The 25,626-nt window shown below is 46.4% G+C and overlaps 1 protein-coding gene across 1 annotated transcript in view; it reads left to right on the top strand.

Moving 5' to 3' along the window:
- CIT (citron rho-interacting serine/threonine kinase) overlaps positions 1 to 25,626 on the top strand; it is a 168,948-nt gene that overhangs the window by 66,105 nt on the left and 77,217 nt on the right. The window contains 4 exon segments of the mRNA XM_079943395.1: positions 1,884 to 2,067; positions 22,343 to 22,448; positions 23,354 to 23,497; positions 24,727 to 24,846. Of these exon segments, the coding sequence (XP_079799521.1) occupies positions 1,884 to 2,067; positions 22,343 to 22,448; positions 23,354 to 23,497; positions 24,727 to 24,846 (554 nt within the window).

Here is a 25,626-nt window from a genome sequence, read left to right as displayed (position 1 = left end):
CTGTGGTTTGAACCCACTTAGTCAAAGTATGTGCCACCAGCCATGATGCTTCCATATTAATATCATCTGCAAATCTCTTTCCATACATTTCCTCAGTCTTTACCTGAGTTTCCTTATTTTGGGATGGGAAACTTCTCTTTTTTATCCTCATGAAGTATAATTTCCATTAAAAGGTGTTTTTTTTCTTTTTTTTTTTTGCTTTAAAAAAAGATATTGGGTAATTGAAATCCGATTGGATTTGAGCCCATGTTGATGGAAAGTACGCATGGGAGGTGGGCTGAAGCATTCAATGTAATTTTTCTTTCCATCAACTAATTTTTAACATGTTAAGCAAGTAGATTCTGACACTAACAGGGAAGATTTAAATTCTCTTGAGAGCTTCGAGGTGTTAAATAATTTTCGGGAAGCGTACATTTTACGTTTTTCAGTCTCCTACCACATCTCAACGCACCTGAGTTCTGAGAATGTTCTTTTTTGCATTTCCCGGGAGCTGCCAGACCTCCTCATTCTGGCTTCGTCTCCTGCCGCTCCACATCCCTTCACCTTTGTCTCCTTCCTGATGCTGCCTGCTGCTTCCGATGTTGTTGTTGTCATTGGGGAACTTTGGAAACAACCAGATTCTTTGGAGTCCATAAGCGGAAAATAGACTGCTGCTCCTATCTGGCACACAGCTTTTGTGCAGAAAGCAAGGAGTTAAAAAAGAAGCCTGGGCTGGGAAGCGCTGTGACAACTGTCCTAGGGGGCGCTCTTCAGAGCTCTGGCCGTGACTCATGCTGCTCTGTCACTCAGATCAGCACTGGCCCCTGCCACGCAGGTGGCCAGGCGGGGTTGCCGCCAGACCACGCACGCACAGAGTGGCGAGCATGAAGCCTGCACTGCGGGGGATGTGATGCCCGGCTCTCCAGCTTACCCGGCCCACCTACCACAGACGCCTCAGCCCGCAGCCATGGTAACGCTTCTGGCTGGCTATACCCCTGGGAGCCCACCACAGTGGGCGGCTTCCTGGTGACCGATGAACGAGTGTCCAACTCCCTGACCGAGAGAGCTTAGTAGGTCCACAGGAAGTGGAGAAGATGTAAGACGTCCTTAGCCAGGAGTCATGCCTTAATGAGGTAGGACGCAGCCATCCATCCACACCATCAGTGCACAGGGGTGCCGTACATCAGCGGGAAGAACTTTATCTGGCTGGCATTTCGTTATGCTGATTAAACTGCGGCGGATTCAGGGGCATGATCGAGCTGGGGAGGAGGGATAATGAACTAAAAAAAAAAAGAAAAAAAAGTGGTACATAAGTGCTCCGAGTATACTCATCCGGATATGAATGGGCTGGACTGCAGAGCTATCCTAACATGAGTTACATGCCTCCCAAACTCTCTCTCCTGTTCTTTTCTCTCACTCCAGTTAATCCACGAAATGTAGAAATTCCATCTTATCCCAGTGATTAGCACTAAATATTAATAATTTGGACCTGTCTGCAAGAGGAAATAAAAAGGTTTAGGTCATCTGGTACACCAGCACCAGCCATCTGATGCTCTGTAGCATCATTCTGGAAATATCAGGAACGAGTGGCTTGCTCAAACGAGTTCCCCAAGTGCTTTTTGTTCTACCAAGTGACCTGTTTGAGTTTACCCTTCAGTTTACCCCAGCAGGGAAGGCAGCCCGTCTGCGGGTTGGTGGCCATGTTGGCAGGGAAGGGGTTAATCTCTTGTTGCTGTAAGAGCCGAGCAGAGGCTGGGTCTGCCTGTGTGTGAGCTAGATTGAAAGCAGACGCTGCAGTGCCATCGGGAACGCTGAAGGAGTGAGACGATTTTCTTCTCCGCAACAGTGTTGAATCCGTCTGAATTTTTCTCCCCCCCCACCCCTTCTTGTTTTTCTTTAACCAGCTCCTCCCCCCTTCGTTCCCACCCTCAAGTCTGATGATGACACCTCCAATTTTGATGAACCAGAGAAGAATTCGTGGGTTTCATCCTCTCCGTGCCAGCTGAACCCCTCAGGTTTCTCAGGAGAAGAACTGCCGTTTGTGGGGTTTTCGTATAGCAAGGCACTGGGAATTCTTGGTAGATCTGAGTAAGTGAAATTTTGACTTTTCTAAGGGACCTGCATTGATGCAAGGCATAGAGCCCAAAGGTGGCGGCGGTGGCAGTGGCAGCCTGGGGGGAGTGCAGTGGAGGAAAGCTGTTAACCAGCTTGCGTTTGGAAGGCAGTTGACCTGGTTGGGCTTTGGGAGGGGTAGACTGTTCATATTCTCATTTTGCTGTGTTCAAGGTACCTCTTCCTGTCCATAGCATCATAATTGTCAATCGAGTACTTTGGGTTAGTTTTTCAGTCTTTGGTCTTCTTTAGAGGGGAAGAGATAGTGGGAGATACCTAGCAGTGCAGAGCCTCGGTGAAGGGAGGAGCGTGCAGGGTTAAGATGAGCTGTCTATCTATTTTTCCATCTGTGTAGCCCTCTATCTCTCAGGTGGGTGGATGGAGGTTGCTCTCTTGGCAGTATTGAAAGAATCCTAAAATCCGTTTCTCACGAGCTAAAGGCTTCCCGATGGGGTTACCTGAGCTGCAAGTGGCTGTACCAGAGCTCTAACGGAGAGATGGTACTTGGCTCAGCTCAAAGTCTGCTGCAAGACTGGGGAATCCGGCAGCTGAACCTCTGAGCCGGCAAAGCACTGGCAGCCAGAGAGAGCCCCGTTACTGTGAGCCACCAGGAGGGAGTATGATGTAGCCGAGTCATTGATTCACAGAAACTGGGCTTCACAAGGGAAAAAACAAACCGGGAGACTAGAAAATGGAAGTATAAATATTACTGTAAACCTCTTGACATGATCAGTCTTTCTCCATTCTTGAAAAAGCTAAAGAAAAACGCATTAGTATGGCACTTGGTACTTGGGGATGGGGTTGGGCAGGGGGAGGTCCCTGGCTTCCAGCCTCCTGGAATTTCTCTAAAATGCAGTAGCCTCTGTGGATGTCAGAGCTCAGTGTCTTGCTTCGTTCTCCTGATCCGATGACATTCTGCGTTCAGAGGTTCAAGTTCCCTGGGAAGGTCTTGGACTGGCTGTGTTATTCCCCCGATGCCACAGCTCCCTCACTTGGAGCCTCTCGGGGTAATGTTGGGTGATCAGTCGCTGCCCACTTAGAAAACAAGCAGAATTTGATCTTCCCTTGGCAGCATTTAGTCCTGATTTGTTGTGCTCGTAGCTCAGATATTGAATTGAGGGGATGTCATGTAGATTCTTGGATAGTGTCTCCCCATGGGTGTTATTTTGACAGTAATGTTCCTGGAAAGATTTCAGACAACTGGGGGGAACTGGGCACTTGATGGGAGGTAGCGTTGTGGGCTGCGATAGAATTTGAGAGAGCTGTTTGTGTTGCAAGAGACCGAGGGGACCCTTCTTTCCTCTCTCCCTGGTGGCTGGGATTAAAATTGGGGGTTGGATTTTGGTGGTGTTGGCTGTACCTTTTGGGCTAATTTGCTCTGCATCCCCAAAGCAATCTAGATAATGGGAGGAGAGGCAGAAAGCTCACTAGCTGTTGAATGTGCCATCAGATGGATTTGAAATGGCCCAGCAGGGCTGGGAGGTTTTGTACCAGCATCGAAGAGCAGGGCAGAATTGGAGGCCCAATGTTAAAGGATGTATGGTTAGTGGGCAGCTTAACCTTGACACACACAGCACGGTGAAGGTCACCTGTCGGACTGGACGGAGGTGCGTGGAGAGTTCTAGTTCTGGTTAGCAGTGGGCGAGCTGGCTCAGAATGAAAGCTTGCTTGGGGTGCTAATCAATGATCTGAAAAACCAGGAAGGACGTGAGGGAATAAGATTTTAGGGGCAAAGGCAGAATGATGTGAGGGCTCTCAGGCATTGCAATTAATCGGAAGCAGTGTGTGATTAATTGCTTATTTTTCAGGAAGACTGTAATTGCATCTTTCTGCTTCTCACAGAAAGCTCAGGGAGCTCTCCGATAGGGGCCTCTCAGTATTAAGGCCCAGGCACTCGATAAATATTTGTTGTTTTAATTTACTCATGATCCTTTCCCCCTAGATTGTGTTTATATTGCTCACTGTATTTGAAGATATGCTGTTTTACCTTTGGTAGTTCAAAATATATCTCTAGAGCATAAAATGAGCTTCTGTTCATGCCCCGACAGAATGCTTAAGATTCTCATAAAAAAGAAAAAAAAGTCCATGCAAACAAAACCGTGTATTTTTTATGAGGAAGATGGAATTGAAGTATTCCTGTCTTTGGGTGGGAGAGCTTTAATTGCCCTTTCCGTGGCAATTTGGGGTTGGAATCAGAATGATCTCCCTTCATCTTATATCTTACAATGTGATCTTGCTGTTGGATTTGTTTATTCTGCCAGGGACAGCCCTATGGGTGAAACCTCCAACATCATTTTGGAAATTCACCCCACCTGTTGGATGTAGGTGACCCTGGACGTATTGGATCATCATTGTTTAGAAATTCAATAGAAAAGATGCAGTGATGAAATTACTTAGAAGCCCCTGCAGTTTTGTAAACATATAGTTAACAAAATTCATTTGGAGGTTGGGGGGGAATTTTCTGGGACGCCACCATTGCCACCAGGGACCTGGTATTTCTGAGTTTCTACTTCTCCCCTCCCTGTTTCAGCATCACAGGTTTTTATTTACACACATTGATTACCTGTACTGTTACTCACTCTTTACACCACCAAGGAAATTGCAGATGCTGCTCTACTGCGTTGGAAAAAACTGACCCCAGATCTGTTACCAGTGAAAAGAATTAAATGTTCAGAGGTGGAGCTGAATGAAAGAGGAGTTTTCACAGAGACTGGCAGTGAGAATGATTTTAATTGTTGCATTTGCTCATCACTTTTTAGGATTCTTTTTTGGGACCCCAGACTATTTTTAAGCCAGCCATTGAGTGCGTCATTTTAGGTTTCACAGGAATCTTGATCTCAGCATTCTGTGTCTGAGGTGTAGTGGGAATTCCTTGCAGCTTGAGTTGGAGGGCACGGGAGAGATCCTACAGAACTAGTTTTGGTCGTCTTTGGGGTGGGATGAGGGCAAAGTTAGTGCAAATCTGGTGCCTCTTTCTTTTTAACCAACAATGACCCAAACTAAATCCCTAAGCTCTGAATGCCTGGGTGTTGCTCTGAGCCTCTGTTGACTTGAATTTTACACTGGTGGGATAGTAACAGAAATCAGTGTGTTAAAAGTTTAAAAATATAATGGATCCTAGCCCTCCTCCCTCCTCTTTCAGCGTGGGGTACATTTTTTTTAGGTCCCTCTCCTTCTTCCTAGAAGCAGTGCATCTCTGCAAACCTTCAGTATAAACTCTAGAAGGAAAAAGCCATTTGGTTTTATATTTTGTGTTAGTTTTTACGCATGCTGGTTTTATGCTTTTGGAGACGCTGGCAATCTTAGAGGACCAATGGGATTTCGATGAGACTGGAATCTGTGGGATGACAGTGTCTGAATAGGCTATATTTAGCCCCCCTGTTGGGGGCTTTCTTTTTTGACTCAGGGCTTTTTCCTTTCCTTTTGGGTGGATCTGAAAATTTATTCTTGGAACCAGCCATCCAAACACTGTGACTGTGGAAGAGTGAAAAATGGCTTCCACCAATGCCTTTCCAGATTTTCAGAGAACCAGTTTCGGGTGCCTCTTCCTTGCTCTACTGAGGCCTCTTTGCATATGTCAGTTTCCTCAACTGCAAGGTGAAGTAATAATGATACTTGCCTCTTAGGGCTGTTTTGAGGATTATGTGAAATATGTAAAGCACTTGTTCTAGTCCCTGGCACATGGAAAAGTCACCCGGAATGTCCACTGTTATTATTTTTGTTATTACCACTACACTAGTCTCTATATGCATGCATGCACTAGTCTCTATATATGTGAAGAAGATATGGAAAGAACTCAGCAATAATTAAATAGCCCAAAGTCATGCCAGACCAGAAACCCAGCTCCCCAGGCCCTGAGAACTTTCCGCTAGTGATGCTTGAACATCCTGATCCACCACAAGTTCATGTGCAGCCTCCAGATCCCTGTAGCTTAAAGGTGGTTGTTGGGTGGAGTGGACTGGGGGCCAGAATTTGAAGGCCCAGTCCCAGAATGGGTTCCTTCCCATCCAGTTAAACAAGCATATGTGTGAAATACTTCATGGGACACAAAGCAAACACCCTGACTGCAGAATATCGTGTAAACATTGGATGTCTAAGTGCTTTAGGAGAGGTGGGAGGGGAAGGCAAAAAATCTGACATGGGGGCACTTAATGGGTAATGCCAATTCCCAGTTCTTGCCAAAGTACAGTGATCACCTTTGTTGGAATATCTGTCTGTTTCCCCACGTCGGCTGTGATCTCAAAGGCAGGGCTGGGTCTTATTCACCCTGGTTTTCCTGGAGCACAGGACATTATAGACCCTCAGAAAACACAGGTGTTGGAACTGAGTTTATAAGTGGACTAATGGAAGGTAGAATATTTGCCTCAACTTCTTAGAAGACAGTGGAGAGGCACATAGAATTTCAGGTGGGCAGGGAGATAAGAGCAGCTTATCCTTGCAGGGTACTGACTCTGTACCAGGCTCTGAGCCAATCACTTTACACAGGTTAACTCACTTAAACTGCACAACAGCCCCCAAGGAAGGTACCGTCGTCATTCCCATTTTACAAGTGAGGAAACGGAGGCGCAGAGAGAGCCTAAGCAACTTGCCCAAGGTCACATGGCTCCCGGCGGCTCAGCCAGGACTTGAACCCAGGCAAGTTGGCTCCAGGGTCTCTTAGCCACTGTGCTAGGCTGCCAAATAAATGCCACAGGCAAGAGAAATGGGCACATTTATGTGGGGTCCCCAGGTTCACGTGCTTTTCAGAAGCAGAAGCCCATCATGGGCAGTGACTGAGCAGTGGGGTGGGGCAGGGTGGGATGAGAGCTGACGGCGGTGGAAAGGCTGGGCTTGTTTTCAGCCTCTGCAGGTTTATTGAGTAGGTGGACTGTGTAGCTCTTGGATGTTTCTGCCTTCTTCCTCTTTTCATTTAGAGGCTCTCACTTTGTGTGTGTGTGTACATGAACACACGCATACACACTCTCTCCCCAGAGTTTTCATTTGCTTGAGTGTAAGCTTGGCGAGGACAGGGGACTGTATTGACCTTGCCTTCCACTATCCCTTCAGGCCTATCATAGACAAGCCACTCAGTAAGCACTGGGTGGATCGATTCAAGTCATTTTTATGGCCGCAGCTCTCAATTTGTTGACGAGTCTGAGACCCGTGTCTGTTGATGTCTACGTTTTGTACTTCACTGCTTCCCACCGTCCATGCCGGGAGGACTTATTCCAGCGGAAGATGGCCTGAACTCTCCCATCAGTCCTTCTTACTTTTCACTGAAATACTTGGGGGTGGGGGGGTGATCTTCCCTTAAAAACTCTGTTCCTTTCCACCTCCAGCCCAAGGCTGTCTGTCATTGTGCGCACTGCCTACAGATCCCTATGGCAAACAGCCTCACTTGTGTTTTGATTGTTTGAACAGTAGCAGAATATGCTCTGGTTCCCAAAGGTATGCATCGTCTGTACCTCCCAAATCAGTTACAAAACCTTCCCCAGCTCCTGCCCGTGGACACTGCCCTAAAGTGCCCCGTGCTGTTTCCACTCCACGGTCATCCTGACCAGGTGCCTAAGACTCGCCTCTGTGTATTTTGTGGGGTTTTCTCCTCTTGCTCAATTTCTTCTCTAAGTCAAGCACATCTTGTTCTTCTTGCCTTATTCTGTTCTCTATTTAGACTGTGTGTGCTCGCCTCGCAGGCCTGGCAGGACCATTCTGCCGCCTTCTCATTTGTCTTAAAGGTACCTTTAGGAAATCCGATCGAAGCGCTACCAGCCCAGTCCTGAGGATTAGGCTCCAGAAGATCTGCCTTTTTTTGCTGGTCTACACATGCTGATTCGCATGGTTGCCTCGGATCCCTTAAGAAGACAGTAATTGACTAACTGGTGCTGTATGTTCCCAATCTCGGTGCCAGTTTGGCAAGTGTCCCTTCCCCTAAGTGAATTTCTCTCGGTTCTCTCTGTTTTACTTGTCTTGAGTCTCCTGACCTCCTCACCTTCCTTTCTCTGACGAACTTCCTGAAAGAATAGCCTACCCTCAATGCCTCTTTTCCAACCTCTCCAACTCTATGAAAATCACTGTCTCAGAAGCCACGGATTCCACCCAGCCACTGTGTTTAGTGGTTGCCACCCCACCACATGATACCATCAGTTGCCACGAGTGTCTTGAAACTTTCTCCTTCTCTTCCACGTTATGGAAACTTGGTTTTCCCTCCTTCCTCTCTGACTGCTGTTCTCCCTGTTCCGTGTCTGTTTCAGGCCGCCCTTGAGATGTTGCACCATCCCCTAAAGCTCCACCTTAGTTGTTTTTTTAGCCTGTTCGGGGTGATCTCATTGAGTCCATTGACTGTAACTCTCACTTCCCCATGGCCTTCCTCCCCCCCATGGCCTTCCTCCCATTGGGCCCTGCTCATCATCACCAGAATGTCCTACTAGCATCTCTCCATCCCTGTTCCCAGCACAGACTCACTTGCTCACTCAGTAAGCCCCTTGGTGCCAGTTTAGTTTTCCTCATTTCATTTAAGAAACTACCACTTTCTCTACCTTTCTAGGCAAGAAAACGGAGTCATCTTAAACTATTTTTCATCTCCCCCACCGTCTCATCAGTTGCCGAGTTTTCGAAGTTGTGCCTCTTGCGTGTATGCCCGGGTTTCTGTCCCCACCGCCACCCCTCATTGAGTTCTGGACTACTGCAGTAGCCTCCTGACTGATTCATCTGCCTCCCGTTTTCCCCGGTCTAATCCATTCTCTACAGAGGGTGGAATTCTCCCAAAGCACATGTTGGATGATGTCATTTTCCTGCTCAGCCCTTCAGTAGCATCACGATGTGCACAGAATTAATGACCACTCCTGAGCTGGGTGTTCAAGCCTGGTGTGCCAAGACCCCAGCCTGCCTTCTCACTCACCCCTCTCCTTGTGCCCTGTGTCTGGCCCAGCTGCTCAGCGCTCATCGAGGTTGGGGATGGTGTCTTCCACACTTTGCATGCAGCGGAGCCTTGCCTCTGGCAGGCCTTCAGTGAACATTTGTCAGACTGAACTAGAAGTGGCCAGGGATTATTCCAATTCTTCTGCACAGTTTATACAGCTGCTCATGGACGCTGTCGTCTCTTGAGTACTTCCTGTGCGCCCAGCACTGTGCCGAATGCCCCTTCACGTGCGTTGTCTCATTAAGTCGTCACAATCTCACCATAACTGTATGAGGTAGCTGGTATTATCCTCATTTTACAGAGGAGGACTCTGAGGCTCAGCAAGGTTAGGTTACTTGCCTGAGGTTTTGCAGGTAGTAACAGATCTGAGACTTAGACCCATAGCCTGGACCACTACACTGCCCTGCCTCTAACAATCCTGACTCTGCTAGACTGTGCAGGATCGACGGACTAGCCTAATAATAAAGGCGAAAGAGATGACTTTACTGAGAACTCATTGTACCAGACACTATTCTAAGGGCTTGATGAACATTCTCATTTAATCCCAGTGGTAACCCGTTGTTTTACAGACAAGGAAACTGATCAAGAAGCTTGGGTTACTTCTTTTTTTTTTTTTAAGGAACATTTATTTATTTATTGGCTGCGTTGGGTCTTCGTTGCTGCACGCGGGCTTTCTCAAGTTGCGACTAGTGGGGGCTACTCTTCGTTGCAGTGCGCAGGCGGTGGCTTCTCTTGTTGTGGAGCACGGGCTCTAGGAATGCAGACTTCAGTAGTTGTGGCACATGGGCTCAGTAGTTGTGGCTTGCGGGTTCTAGATTGCAGGCCCAGTAGTTGTGGCGCCCGGGCTTAGTTGCTCCACGGCATGTGGGATCTTCCTGGACCAGGGCTCAAACTCGTGTCCCCTGAATTGGCAGGCAGATTCTTAACCGCTGCATCACCAGGGAAGCCCACTTGGGTTACTTCTTAAGTTCACTTACCATGCGTGTGGCCATCGATGGCCAACTTTTCCAGCTTTTAACTTTAGAGCTGATACGAGCATTCTTTGTTTTGGGGGACGGAATGTTGCAAGTCTAGGCTTTGGGACCAGGCAGATGTAGGTTCAAGTCAAGGCTCCCTGCCTCACGAGCTGTGCAAATAAGGCACTTGACCTCTCAGCATCACTTCCCTTACGTATAAAGTGGGGGTTATTCGTGCCAACCTGCTGGGTTTATCGTGGGGTCACGCAGAGCATGTAGTGTTAGTGCTGGGAGCAGAGTGGGTGTTCATTTCATATTTGTTGTTGTTATTTAGGGGTGAAGATGGGCCCAGGGGTGCTTTTGAGTCTCTTTTCTTCCCCGCTCCTTTTTATAAAGACATCTTGCTGGTTTCTGCCCATTGAGAGAATCAGACTCCGTGGGGGTGCCTGACAGATTTCCTAATGTCTCTATCCAATTTTTTGCTCAGAATGGAGTCTGTGATGTGTTGGTTGGCTATACCTTCTGTAAAACACACTGCAGGCTCCTGATAGGACCTAGTTCCAGCGGGGTCTGGAACTCGGTGCTGGGGGAGGTGGACGTGTGCTGTGGCAAGCCTGGAGGTCACGCACTCCCACCCACCCTCCAGTGCTTGAGCGTCCCCTGGATGGGACAGCATGTGTGTCATCGTGACAGTGCCATCCAGAACCAATACTGAGCATTTCCCGTGTGAGGGCCAGAGCGCTTTCTCAAGTCAGCATTGATTCAGTTCACTTCTTATTTTGGATCTCTTTGTCCCACTGTGACCTTTAAACTGAGACTGCCTGGGGCACAGAAGTGCTTGGCACATTCATTCATTCGTTCATTGTAAAACATGTAGTTCTAAGCCTTGTGGCATGTCTGAGCAAGATAGATAAGGTCCCTGCCCTTGGGAAGCTAACATTCTGTGCAGGGAGACAGAGGATAAGTAAGTTCATGGGCAAGACATTTTTCAGATGGTGGGAAGTGCTCTGAAGAAATCTGAACCTGGGTGGGCAATGGCTGGGAACCAGCACTTTAGTCCCTGAGGCCGGCACTAGCCCATGGATGTCCAGTGGGTGTCCAGAAAGCACGTTGGAGTAGCCAGAGCTTCCGGATGCACGGGGGAAGTGGTCCGAGAAGAGGTAGGCAGGGCCTTTGGTTTTGGATTTTGCTCTATTTGCAATAAGCAGGAAGCCTTTGCAGGATTTTGAGTAGGAACGTGGAGGGTCTGGTTCTCATGGTACAGAGAGGCCCTCTGATCACGGTGTGGTGGACAGCAGGATGGCAAGAGTCGGCTTCAGGGAGATGGGTTAAGTTACTGCAGCCATCCAGGCAAGAGGTGGTGGTATACCAGTGAAATTAACCTGCGAAGCTAGGCACTGGCTTAGAGGTGGGGACTGTATTAGAAATCACGTAACTATACTTTAATTAATAGCGTGAGTTTTAATACATGATTCTTGAGTCATTCCAAAGCATATGTTCTTATTCAGCTGGAGACCACTGCTCTGTGTGTGTGTGTATGTGGTGTGTGTGTGAGTTGGCAAGGAGGTGCCCCAAAGCTAGCTAGATTCAGAAGCTTTTTAGAAGAGCGGTATTTTTGGGGTAGTAGTCCCCCCTTACTTTCTGGGAACATGTCCCAAGACCCCCAATGGATGCTTGAAACAGCGTGTAGTGCTGAACCCTCTCTATATACTTTTTTCCCTATACATACCTACATACCTATGATTAAGTTTAATTTACAAATTAGACACAGTAAGAGGGTATCAGAATTGCCACATCACTACTCTTGGGCTTTGGGGCCATTATTAAGTATAATAATGAACACAGGCACTGCGATGTTTCGACAGTCAATCCGATAACTGTATCTTGGCTAGCCGGTAGCGTATACAGCATGGATAGGCTGGATAAAGGGATGAATAACGTCCCAGGTGGGACAGAGCAGGGCAGCGCAAGATTTCATCATGCTGCTCAGATCAGTGCTCAATTGAAAGCTTATAAATTGTTTATTTCTAGAATTTTCCATGTAATATTTTTGGGCCACAGTTGACCATGAGTATATGAAACCATGAAAAGTGAAACTGTGGATCAGGGGGGACTACTGTATTTCCAAGTGTTCATGATGGACACCAGTGTGTATTTTTAAACGGGCTTATAAAGTTAGTTCATAAATTTCAGAATGCTCAATCTTAAAAGCCAATATATTTTTGGAACAGAATGCTGATGAGTGTTTTATTTTTTGCACCATATTACATCTTGCGCTTGCGTGTATTTTTAGTGCCGTTGGCCACAATTAAGGTAGAGCTCTCAACTGAGCTAATTTCGATTCCCTCATTTTAGCCTCCAAGTATCCATTCTTGGTTATCTCAAGAATATCTGTGATTTGTGATCGATGGGATCTGTGATGTGGAGGCATGTCTTGCAGGCTTGGGATTCTCTTCCTAAGGAAATAAATGGATGGCTTGATGCTTAAGCATGATCTTAGTTATTACCGTAGTGATAGAGAGAACTCAGCACATGTACCTTCTTTTAGGTTGGAAATACAGATTGTATTCTCTTTTGATATGACGTATTCTATTGATAGCTTTATTAAGGACATTGTTTTTGAGTTATGGGAGTTATTTATAGACATTGAAAAAAGTGCATCTTGTCATTTTTCCTTAAACGTTGAGGTTACATGTAAAAGCAATTTTTAGGTCACATCGAACACATTTTAAGAAAACGTTCTTTCTGCTGCAGCAGTAACGACCAAGCCCCACATTCCCTCTGTGTCATATACCATTACCTCTATTAATACTCTTTGGACCTCTATAATTATAAAGCACATGTGTATATCAGGGAGAGATGTTGATTTCGGAGTAAATTTTTCTAGAAAATAGAAGCTGGAAAAAAAAGGAAAACCCAAACTTGGCTTTGTGCTTGAAGAGACAGCACTGCTGTGTGTGGGTGGGTGGCTGCATGCACCCGCTGCTCAGAAGTGCCTTTTCTCTCCATGGGGACAACGGGCTGTGTATCAAAGATGCAGCCAGGAGGAGTAGGCAAGCAATGTGTGGGCAGGCTGCATATTCTTTTGTTAGCATCCTCATTGTACTGCATCTCATCGAGCCCAGAGCATGAACCAGCCTGGACCTGTAAAATCTGTACTGTCCTATTTAATTACCCCCCGAGCCACTAAGTGATGGAGGAGGAGTTGCTCTCATGCGCGAGTTGAGCCGTTTCTGGGGGGTGGCTGTGGACTGACCTGGCATATGGATGTTCTTGGGTACCCAGGCTGTCCCGGCCTTGGAGTCGCCCTCCCAGCATTGCACACAGCTAGTCACGGGTAGAAGCTACCTTCCCTTGCACGATCCATTTCCCCATCCTCTTTGACTTCGCTCCTCTGAGTCTCTGGGGCAGTTTTCTTGGGTTTCTTTTCTTGGGTTTGTCCGAGGCCATCCAGCCAAAAAGTAGCAGAGTTGGGATTCCCATGACTTGATGGGTTGCAGAGCCCAACTTTGAACCAAAACCCAGCTCTCCTGCCCATCACCTGTACCCTAGTCATCCTAATGTGGTTGATAGGAGAATGTAGAGGCCATAGGGTAAGCTGTTCCTTAGCCTCAGTGCCACAGGATAATAATGCCCTCCTTAGAGGATTGTTGGAGGATTCAGTGAGGTTACCCCTAAAGTACCAAGCACAGTGCCTGACGTTGTGCTCAATAAATGGGCGCTATTCTTGATAATAAAGGTGGTGGCATTAATTCTCTCTCCTACATTGCTACTTCTTTGAGGACAGGAATTGTGGCTTCCTTAACTTCATAGCCTCCACAGCAGAGTTTTGCAACTTGACGCTGTTGACATGTTGGGCTGGATAATTCTTTTTGTGGGGGGTTGTCCTGTGGGTTGTAGAATTGTTGAGCAGCATCTCTAGCCTCTACCCACTAGATGTTAATAGCACTCCCACCCCCAGTCGTGAAAATCAGCAAAGTCTCCGGACATTGCTACCTGTCATATGGGAGGCAAAATTGCCCCAGTTGAGAACCACTGGTCCACACGTACCTCTTATGGGATCACAGGGCTTTTATATTCTCCCTGATGTATAAGGGATATATATATATATATTTTTTTTTCTTTTCTTTCTATCTATCTATCTATCTTACACTCACTCATAGAAGGTGGTCAAAAAATACAGGTGTACCTTGGAGTATCACAGTATTCACTGCAGTAGGGTAAATATCGCAATAAAGCAAGTCACACAATTTTTTTTGATTTCCCAGTGCATATACAAGTTATGTTTATGGTATACCATAGTCTATTAAGTGTGCAATAGCATTATGTCTAAACAATGTACATTCCTTAATTAAAAAATACTTGATTGCTAAAAAATGCAAACCATCACCTGAAACTTCAGTGAGTCGTAATCTTCTTGCTGGTGCAGGGTCTCGCCTCCATGCTGATGGCTGTTGCCTGATAAGGGTCATGTTTGCTGAGGGCTGGGATGGCTGTGGCAATTTCTTAAAATAAGACAACAATGAAGTCTGCTACACTGATTGACTCTTCCTTTCACAAACGATTTCTCTGTAGTGTGCAATGTTATTTGATAGCATTTTACCCATAATAGAACATCTTGCAAAACTGGAGTTAATCCTCTGAAACCCTGCTGCTGCTTTATCAGCTAAGTTTATGTAATATTCTAAATCCTGTGTTGTCATTTCAGCGGTCTTCACAGCATCTTCACCAGGAGTAGATTCCACCTCAAGAAATCACTTTCTTTGCTCATACATAAGAATCAACTCCTAATCTATTAAAGCTTTGTCATGAGATTCCAGCAATTCAGTTACCTCTTCAGGCTCCACTTCTAAATGTAGTCCTCTTGCTATTTCCATCACATCTGCAGTTCCTTCCTCCACTGAAGTCTTGAACCCCTCAATGTCATCCATGAGGGTTGGAATCAACTTCTTCTAAACTCCTGTTCATGTTGATATTTTGACATCTTCCCATGAATCACAAATGTCCTTAATGGCATCTAGAATGGTGAATCCTTTTCAGAAGATTTTCAATTCACTTTGCCCAGATCCATCAGAGGAATCACTATCTTGCTCTGGTTTAGGCTTGGGCTTAAGGGAATGCTGTGACTGGTGTAATCATCTATCCAGACCATTAAAACTTCCCTCATGTCAGCAATAAGGCTGTTTTGCTTTCTTATCATTCATGTGTTCACTGGAGGAGCACTTTTAATTTCCTTCAAGAACTTTGCATTCACAACTTGGCTAACTGGCCGAAGAAGCCCAGCTTTCAGCCTGTCTCGGCTTTTGACATTCCTTCCTCACTGAGCTTAATCATTTCTAGCTTTTGATTTAAAGTGAGTGACCTGTGACAGTTCCTTTCACTTGACCACTTAGAGGCTATTGTAGGGTTATTAATTGGCCTAATTTCAGTATCGTGACTCAGGGAATAGGGAGGCCCGAGGAGAGGGAGAGAGATGGGGAATGGCTGGAAGGGGAGGCAGTCAGAACACCCACAACATTTATTAAGTTCACTGTCTTATGTGGGTGCGGTTTGTGGTGCCTCAAAACAATTACAATACTAACATCAAAGATCACAGATCACCGTAACAAGTGCAGTAAGTCCCCTACCTACGAACCTTCAAGTCGCGAACTTTCAAAGATGCGAACGTATGTTCGAATGTCCAGTCACATAAATTAGTTCACCTGTCTGGTGTACATTGTCACATACGTGCATCCTCTACTAGTGGTTGTGCTTTTGTGTACTTTACAGTACTGTATAGAGTACAGTAGTGCAGTATCTTTATTTCAAGCCCCCGATGTCCAGAAGCAAGTGTAAAAGCAGCAGTGATGTAGCTGGTACTACTGTACTTTTCAGGGCACTGTGCTGTAAGATTAAAAATCTTTTCTTTATTTTTTGTGTTTGTTTTTTATGTATTATTTGTGTGAAAAGTATAAACCTGTTACAGTACAGTACTATACAGCCGATTGTGTTAGTTGGGTAGCTAGGCTAACTTTGCTGGACTTACGAACAAATTGGACTTCTGAACGTGCTCTCGGAATGGAACTTGTTCGTATGTAGGGGACTTACTGTATAATAATAATGAAAAAGTTTGAAGTATTGTGAGAGTTACCAAAATGTGACACAGACAGGAAGTGAGCAAATGCTGTTGGAAAAATGGCGCCAATAGACTTGCTTGACATAGGGTTGCGCAAACTTCCATTTGTAAAAATCCCAATATCTGTTAAGTTTAATAAAGCAAAACACAGTAAAACAAGGTATGCCCGTATCTGTTGAAGTTTGAGAATTTTGAGAATAAAGGAGAATTCTGGCAATTCTTTCTTTTTAAATTTATTTATTTTTGGCTGTGTTGGGTCTTTGTTGCTGTACATGGGCTTTCTCCAGTTGTAGCGAGCGGGGGCTACTCTTCGTTGTGGTGCACAGGCTTCTCACTGTGGTGGCTTCTCTTGTTGCAGAGCACGGGCTCTAGGTGCGCGGGCTTCAGTAGTTGTGGCATGTGGGCTCAGTAGTTGTGGCGCGCAGGCTCTAGAGCGCAGGCTCAGTAGTTGTGGCGCACGGGTTTAGTTGCTCCGCGGCATGTAGGATCTTCCCGGACCAGGGCTCGAACCCATGTCCCCTGCATTGGCAGGCGGATTCTCAACCACTGTGCCATCAGGGAAGCCCTGGCAACTCTTTCTTAAGTTAGCAGGTAGACTCTGTCCCATTTCAGGGTCAACAGAAATAGTTTCTTTACAGCAATTCCATGCCCATCTCCGATAGCTTTAGAGTTACAGCCAATTACAGGATTTTTTGTACTTTCCTTCTCTTAAAGAAACAGTAGCATCAGCTCTTTAAATATTACCACACTTGATGAAATGGTACTTTTCAGGATGATTTTAGACCAGCAGAGTTGCTACTTGAAGAGGACAGTGCTGAATTTGGTAATAGTCCGGTGGCTCTGAGGCCAGCTTTGGATCAGACCTCTCAAGCTATGATTTACATCACAGTCAATTCTAGAATAGTACAGATGTCAGCAATAATTTGCTCTTGCTTTCAAAGTCAGAAGGACGGATAATGAAAATCCTAGAAAAAGTAAGTAAGTTGTGATAATATTTCGTAATATCTACTGGGGGGGGGAATCTGTTCATTCAAGAAGTACATATTGAGAGCTTACTTATCATTGACATTCATGATTGAATTGGCCTAAGTGTGTACATGAAAAATAAATAGAATACAAATATGTCACGTTGAGTCATACCTGTCTCTAGTATATTTCTTTTATAGAAATTCATGGAAATGGTATATTTTAGTTGACTTATTAAAATGGAGGGGGTAGGAATAGTCTTTAATCAGTGTCTGAAATCTGTACGTTTTCTTGCAATTCATAGCTTACCATGATTAACTTCAAAATTGTGTTTCCACTGAAAGAGTGACCAAAAGGCACCAGTTAAATGGCCTGACCAAAGTGCCACCTGGAACCAAATGCTGGGGGCGGTCATACTGTGAGTTTTAAATGCCTGGACCTTAAATCACGCGTACTTTGTTCTCATTAGCACCATGGTTCTCAAGCCTGTTTGTACGTTAGAATCACCTGGGAGCTTAATAAAAATGGTGTTACCCAGGCCCCACTCCCACCCTTTCTGTCTCTGATTTAATTGGTCTGGTTGGGCCCTGGATATCAGTTTCTTTTTTTTAACTTTAGTTTTTTTAGAACAGTTTTAGGCTCACAGCAATACTAGCAAGAGGTATAGAGATTTACCATATGCCCCTTGCCCCCAACTCATGCACAGCCTCCCGCGTTATCAACATCCCCCCCAGAGGGGTGCCTTTGTTACAATCACTGAACCTCCCTATTTAGGGTTCACTCTTGGTGGTGTACCTTCTGTGAGTAAGGACAATGGTATGATAACGTGTAGCCACCATTATACTGTCACACGAGTGTTTTCACTGGCTGACATCGGTAATTTTTAAAAAGCTCTTCAAGTGATTCTAATGTGTAGCCGATCTGAAGACCAGAGTCATCCTAGAAAGCTGCAGTGACCTTTCCCCCTTCTGTCCTCATCCCCCAGCCTCATCCTCCAATCCCATTACTGTTTACGGGATTGTTGCTACAACCTGGGTTTAGTCACAGCAAACTTACCATAGCTTTTTAAAAATAAATTTATTTATTTATTTATTTATGGCTGCGTTGGGTCTTTGTTGCTGCGCGTGGGCTTTCTCTAGTTGCGGCGAGCGGGGCCTACTCTTTGTTGCGGTGTGCAGGCTTCTCATTGCAGTGGCTTCTCTTGTTGCTGAGCATGGGCTCTAGGCGCGCGGGCTTCAGTAGTTGTGGCTCGTGGGCTCTAGAGCGCAGGCTCAGTAGTTGTGGTGCACGGGCTTAGTTGCTCCGCGGCATGTGGGATCTTCCCAGACCAGGGATCAAACCTGTGACCCCTGCCTTGGCAGGTGGATTCTTAACCACTGTGCCACCAGAGAAGCCCCCAGCTTTTTTTTTTTAGATGTAATTTTTATTTATTCTTAAAAAAAAAAAAGATTTCTTTAGCACCTTTATTCTGAAGAGACTTAATTGCCATACTTAGAACTTCTAAACAGTGAACATTTGTCAAGCATCAAAATAGCAGAATGAGGGAGTTGGACTCCGGTGATGGGGAGGGGCTGGTGCATCGTCTCCTGCGCGCGTCAGCGGATGGGGGCTGCGCATCTCCCTGATTCTGGGCCCCGTTAACAGGTGACCTAGAAAGGCTCTTTTTGGGTGAATAAGCAGTGGGCTTTGTACCCACAGGAGCACACTTTACACCCCTCTGGAGCCTGCCCTCCACCTGTCATCAAGTTTTGAGAGCCCCCTCCTGTCCCATCATCGTGCACCCATGTAATCGTTCTTCTCCGAGGGTGCTGGTTTTGTGCTCAGGCCCAGAGAGCCATGGCCCCTCTTGTCATCCCTGACTTGTGTCAGTGTGGGTGACTTCTGATGACTGAAGGACCGGGACCCGGTCTGTGGATCATCCCTCCCTCCTTGGGTGGTCGGGTCTTCTCTAGCCCACCCACCAGAATAACATCAGGAATAAAGGAAATAGCGAAGGCAACTCAAGGCCGTGCCAAGCAACCCATTTCATCTCACGTTAAAAAAAAAAATGTGTTTGTATGTGTTTTGACTAGATTTAGGTAGAAAATAGGCCAGTGAGAGGAGCAGAACTTGGTTAAAATTTTTAGCCCAAAGTGAGATTTTAAAAAGAGATTTATTTCTGGATTTCAGTCCCCGGTGCCCATTTCTGTGAATGATCAACATCTGTTCTAATGTGAATAATAGCATGGAGCAAATTCAGCCCCCTGAGTTTCACTATTTCTTTCTTTCTCTCTTTTTTTTTAGTATTTATTTATTTACTTGGCTGTGTCAGGTCTTAGTTGTGGCACGTGGGCTTAGTCGCCCCGTGGCATGTGGAATCTTAGTTCCCCGACCAGGGATTGAATCTGTGTCCCCTGCATTGGAAGGCGGGTTCTTAACCACTGGCTCACCAGGGAAGTCCCAAGTTTCACTGTTTCAAGCAAGGGTTTTAGGCCTGCGAGGCATGTGCTGCTCACACCATTGCAAAGGTAATGATGATAGAAACCACAATGATAGTAGTGACGGTTGACATTTATTGAACCCTCGTGATGTGCCAGGCACTGTGATAAGGACTTCCCATGGGTTATCTCACTTAATCCTCATAAGCACTCTTGGAAGTAGGTTGAGAATTATCCCCATTTTACAGATGAGGAAATCGAGGCTCACAGAGCGAGTGGCAAGGTCAGATTTTGAACAGAGCTGCATGACTCTGGGTGTTGACTCACTTGGCTGCCCTACAGTATGTGTGTTGGGAGCTGTCACTGGGGTACAGCGAGCCAGCACCATCACGCCACCCCCTGTCACTGGGCTGGGAGCTGTGAGGAGAGAGACCTGAGCTGCTGCAGGGAACTGACCTCTTTTAGGCAGGGAAGTAGTCTGGGGCAGTGGAAAGCAGAACTTCCACCTGCTGGTAGGACGCAAGTGCTCTCTGACAACCAGCTCCTGCAGCCCCGTTACTAAGGCAACAAAAATCGGACAATGGGGCAGCAGTGGGCTCTGCCACATGCCCCTCTGTGCAGAAGAACCTTTGTTGGCTATTTCTGTAGCTCTGCCCTTCACCAGTCCCAGTGTTCATGCCCAGGGTGCCAACCACTGAGGGAAGCTGCCCTGTATGAGAACTGTTATCTCCACCCATAATTTTTTTTAAACAGATTAAAACAAACAAAATTATTTATTTATTTATTTTGACTGCGCTGGGTCTTAGTTGTGGCACACGGGATCTTTGTTGCGGCATGCGGGATCTTTAGTTGCGGCATGCGGAGTTCTTAGTTGTAGCATGTGTGCGGGATCTAGTTCCCCGACCAGGGATCAAACCTGGGCCCCCTGCATTGGGAGCATGGAGTCTTACCCACTGGACCACCAGGGAAGTCCCTCCACCCATAATTAACTGCTTTTAGGAATGAGGCAGGGTGTGTGAGTTATGTGTATGTGTGTGGGTAAGTACGTCCTTGTGGAGAGAGCATTCTTCTAGCCCATTCTTAGGAGGTCACGCTACATTATTTTTGTGATACTATCCTGAGCGTTATATCAGGTGCATCGTCAGTCTCTCTACCCCAGTTCTCTATTGGGACCAACAGAAACCATTTATTAACTGGCAGGTTACTTAAGCTCTCTGGGCCTCAGTTTCCTCATCTATAAAATGAGAATAATGTCTCATAGAGTCGTTGTGGGGACTAAAGAGTTAAAACATGCCTCGCTTTAGGACAGAACCGTGCATACAGAATCGGTGGTCAGTAAGTGTATGAGTTTCCTCTGGCTGCTGTAACAAGTGACCACAAATTTAGTGGCTTACAACAACACAGGTTTATTACTTTATATTTCTGGAGGTCAGAAGTCCAAGATGAATTTTACTGGGCTGGAAGTAAGGTGTACAAGGCTGCACCCTCTGGAACCTCTGGGAAAGAATCAGTTTCTTTGCCTTTTTCAGCTTCTAGAGGCTGCCCAGTTTCCTTGGCTTGTGGCCCCTTCCCCCATTTCCACAGCCAACAGTGTAGCATCTTCCAGCCTCCCTCTGACTGTGACCCTACTTCTGTCGTCACCTCTCCTCTCTTCCTCTGCTTCCATCTTAAGAGGACCCTTGTGGTTACGTTGGACCCCCACCCCCCCACCCCATGTAATCCAGGATAGCCTCTCCATCTCAAAATCCTAACGTAATCACATCTGCGAAGTCCACTTTGCCACATGGGGTGACAGATCCACAGGTTCCAGAGATTAGGATGTGGACATCTTGGTGGAGGGACATTATTTAGCCAACATAATTAGTGTTAGCTGTTTCTGTAAAATGAAACAGAACCAAACTGGCTAGCTTGGGGATGGAATAAACAACAATTTGGTCAGTATAGTTAACTGATACCATCGGGCACTTGATGTGTTAGCTCAGTCCTGCGTCAAGACCTTGGCTTTATCCACCCCCTCCCTGGAGCTTGTTTCCTTCCAGAGCTTTGGAGGGTCAGCGCCTTCTCATCCTTCAGGTGTCAGCTCAGATGTCACCACACAGAGAAGCAGGCCCCTGATCCGTTTCCTCTGCCGTAGCACATCACCCCATTTCCTTCTTTGGCAACATCTGTAACCTTTTAGCTTGTGCGTCTGCCTGATGCATTCTGCGTGCCCTCTGAGAATGTCAGCTCCAGGAGGGCAGGGACCGTGTCTGTCTTGTCCACTGGTCTTCCAGTGCCCGGAGCAGTGTAGGTGCACAGTACACATCCGTTTAGTGAGTAAGTGAATAAAGCCGTATCAGCACAAATGCCGTGTGCTTAATGCCCACGCTCTCCTGTTGTGGTAGGTCCTTTTATTATCGTTCTACCTCCTAGAAATGGAAACAGAGGCTCAGGGAGGCTGAATCACTGCCTCAGGTCAACGGTGACTAGATTTACACTCAGGCTCTCCTGCTTCCAGAGTTCTTGGTCCTGTCCACCTCTCTGCCTCATGGCCTTGGTGTTATTAGAAGCTGCCTGAGCCAGCTGTGTTGATGGCCAAGGATGCTGGCAGGTCTTGTGGTCTCTGCCGCAGTTTTTCTTTTTTTTTTTTTAATTTATTTTATGGAAGTATAGTTGATTTACAATGTTGTGTTAATTTCTGCTGTATGGCAAAGTGACTCAGTTACCCACATATATACATTCCTTTTCATATTCTTTTCCATTATGGTTTATCACAGGGTATTGAATATATTCCCCTGCTCTATACAGCAGGACCTTGTTGTTTATCCATTCTGTACGGAATAGTTTGCATCTGCTAATCCCAAACTCTGCCACAGTTTCTGAATGCAGCTTTTCAGGCCCACCCATTTCTTCCATCCAGGTCTGTTGTGTCAAGTCTGGACTCCCCTGCCAAGACTAGCTCCATGGAAAAGAAACTTCTCATCAAAAGCAAAGAGCTGCAGGACTCCCAGGACAAGTGTCACAAGGTATTTATTTCCGCAGCCGGCCTCCCTCCTTGCTGCAGGAGCCTCCCGTCAATATATGCCAAGGGATCCGCCCGGGGCCGCCGCTGGCGCCGAGCCACCTGATCCTTCCCGCGCTGAAGTCGCGCCTCCGGCAGCTCAGAGGGAGATGAATTCGGGCCTTGACGCTGCCGTAAATCCTTTAAATCTTAACCAGAGGAGGCCCTGGATATAAAGCGGCCAGTTCCTCAGCATGACCCAGCTAGATGTCTGCGTCTTCTGGCAGGTGGCGTGGGTCCTCACCTGTGGCCGAGATGCATCCCATCTGCTTTGAGTGATGCGAAGTCTCTCTTCCTAGTCTTTAAAAACTCCTGCTTATGTAACTGCGGCCACTGTGTTGATTATGCTCAACGTCTCTTAACGCTCACTGTTTCTGCCCAGGGGCAGCTCTCTGGAAGCTCGTAAGAGTCACTTCTTGCCTGGGACTCCTAAGAGTGCAGACGAATCCATATCTCCTTGCCCTGTCCTGGATTTGTCCTCTAGATCTTTGCAAGGAGATGGGGGGGATCAAGATGGATTTGGGGTAAAATTAAACTGACGTCTGCAAAAAAAACCCAAACCAAACCCAAAAAAAAGCAAACAGGTGAAAAAAATGGTGATTGTGGCTTCCTCGCTCACTGGGTTAGAGAAGTGATCGAGTGTGAACCCAGCCTTGCATGAGAGGAGTGACTTAGCATTGGTGACTGCCCTTACGAAGACCTGTGCGCTCCCAGGCGAAGAAACCATGGTATTTCCATCCCAACCTTTTGGCGAGTTAGCGCCAGCCAGGACCACCAGGTGGTCTCGGAGGTGGCTTGAGATGCGATTGCTCCTGACGAACACCCCCCCGCCCCCCGGGCCTTTTTAACGTGTCGCTGTGTTTATTTCAGATGGAGCAGGAAATGACCCGGTTACATCGGAGAGTGTCAGAGGTGGAGGCTGTGCTTAGTCAGAAGGAGGTGGAGCTGAAGGCCTCTGAGACTCAGAGATCCCTCCTGGAGCAGGACCTTGCTACCTACATCACAGAGTGCAGTGTGAGCCTTCCCCCCAAAGCCCCCTTCCCTCGGAGCGGGCGCTTCCCGTCGTGTGTGTCTCATCCTGTTTCGTGACAGCATCATGAGGCACATCACAGCCAGGGGCAGAGAGGAGAGAGAGGGAGGACGCACGAGCAAGACCTGTGATGTGCAGAGTAGCGGGAGCCGGGCGTGAGGGCCCAGAGGCCTGAGATCAGGCTCAGAAAGTCCAGGTAGGAGCCTGGAGACGGGCATAGACGGCGTTGCAGAGGGTCTCAGCATCTCCCATCCCAACCTCTCTGCTCCACCTCGTGTCCAGCACAGTCAGCCTCAGGAACCAAGCTCCCAAATAAGTGCAAGAAAATGTATTTTGAATCTGTCCCAAATCAATATTCCATTGCCTAGAACCAGCGCAGCAACAAGCAAAACTCAGCCTTTAAAACCCAGACCCTCTGTCATCTTTTACCATGCGACTTTTGTTTTTCTTTCCTTCACAAGAGTGGACTGTCTTCTCCATTGTCTCGTTAAAAATTTTCATTCAGGTGTTTTTTAATGTACAGTCTTAACAAGTTGAATCACACATTTTTCAAGTGTTTTTTTTTTTTCCCACAAGGGAGAGGAAATCTATAGAGCGTGGCTGATTAAGAATAACTGCTATGTTTCCATTCCAGATTTGGCCTCCTTTCAGTGGTGGGTAAAGTTATTCAGCTTTGTATTTCAGATCTATATTTCAGTGTCACTGAAGCATTGAGGGAACCTTTTGGATGAAAGGTGTCCAGGAAACGTAAGCCAGGAGGTGGAAATAGTTTGCATGGGGTCTTAAATGGCACCTGGGCAGAGAATGAAGTCATTGCTACTTTGAAAGAGGGATATATACTTGACAGTCCTCGAATAACTGCTATTCCAGAAACGACTTTGTAGCCACCCCAATGATGGTTTCACGGCTAAGGGATCTTATTAGTTTTTAGTTCTGAACATACAAGTAAGTATCTGCGAAGGCAGGTAGGAAACAGGTGGATGCAGTTTCAGGCTGGATCCATAAGGTCATAAGGTTTAGAGATGATGTTTCTTGAACCAAGGGGTTTTACAGGATGAAACCTGGAATCAGCGACTCACCGGAAGTTGTCGACTTTGGCCCGTCACCTGAAACCATCTTGGTGTCTGCGAAGCAGCCTGCAGCTCCCTTAATGAATCTTTTCAAACAGAGCAGGATCCACAGGACAACCCTATTAAAATTTTGCTTTCCGCAGAGCTTAAAGCGAAGTTTGGAGCAAGCACGGATGGAGGTGTCCCAGGAGGACGACAAAGCACTGCAGCTTCTCCACGATATCAGAGAGCAGAGCCGGAAGCTCCAAGAAATCAAAGAGCAGGTATGGCTCCCTGCCTGGGAGCAGGGCACCAACCGGACCTCTCATTTCAGGAGAGGTGTGTTTGAGGGACAGAGAGAGGGAAGGGGGAGCGGTGAGGAGAGAAAGTTATGTAGGTCATTTGGAACTTTTAGATTCCCCATGATTTATATAAATGGCAGAGTCCTTGTTCTATCTAGCTCCTTGTGAAGTCTGGACCCCATGATGGCTACTTTTTTCAATCGAAGGTGTAGGTTTAGAGCAGGGGTGGGCAAACTGCAGCCTGTGGGTGAGAATCTGGCCAACCACCTGTTTTTCATGACCACAAGCTAAGAATGGTTTTTGCATTTTTAAACGGGGGAAAAAACTCAAAAGAAGAAGAATATTTCATATGGAATTCACATTTCAGTGTTTATAAAGTTTTATTGGAACACAGCACAGCCATTCATTTAGGTACTGCCCATAGCTGTTGATCATGCTACAATGGCAGAGGTGAGTGCTTTTGACAGAGACCACATGGACTGCAAAACTGAAATGGCTTCCTATCTAGCTTTTTACCAAAAGAGTTTGCCAACCTTTGCTTTAGACCATTAAAAAAAAAATTAATGTTTTCATAGCTTTTCAGATGCACTTTAAGTTTTTGAGAAAAGCCAGGGTACTTCATAGTCTTACTTATCTAAAGACTTATCCTGGAAGAAGAGTTTGAGCAGTTAAGGCCGAGTCAGAATTGACACGGCAAATCTGACTGCAGAAAGCCCTCCCCTGTGTGTTCAGAAAAGAGAATCCAGACCTTTAAAAAGCCTC

This window comes from Stenella coeruleoalba, assembly GCF_951394435.1.
Source record: "Stenella coeruleoalba genome assembly, chromosome: 14".
Lineage (NCBI taxonomy): Eukaryota > Metazoa > Chordata > Mammalia > Artiodactyla > Delphinidae > Stenella > Stenella coeruleoalba.
This window is presented reverse-complemented; position numbering and strand designations above follow the sequence as displayed.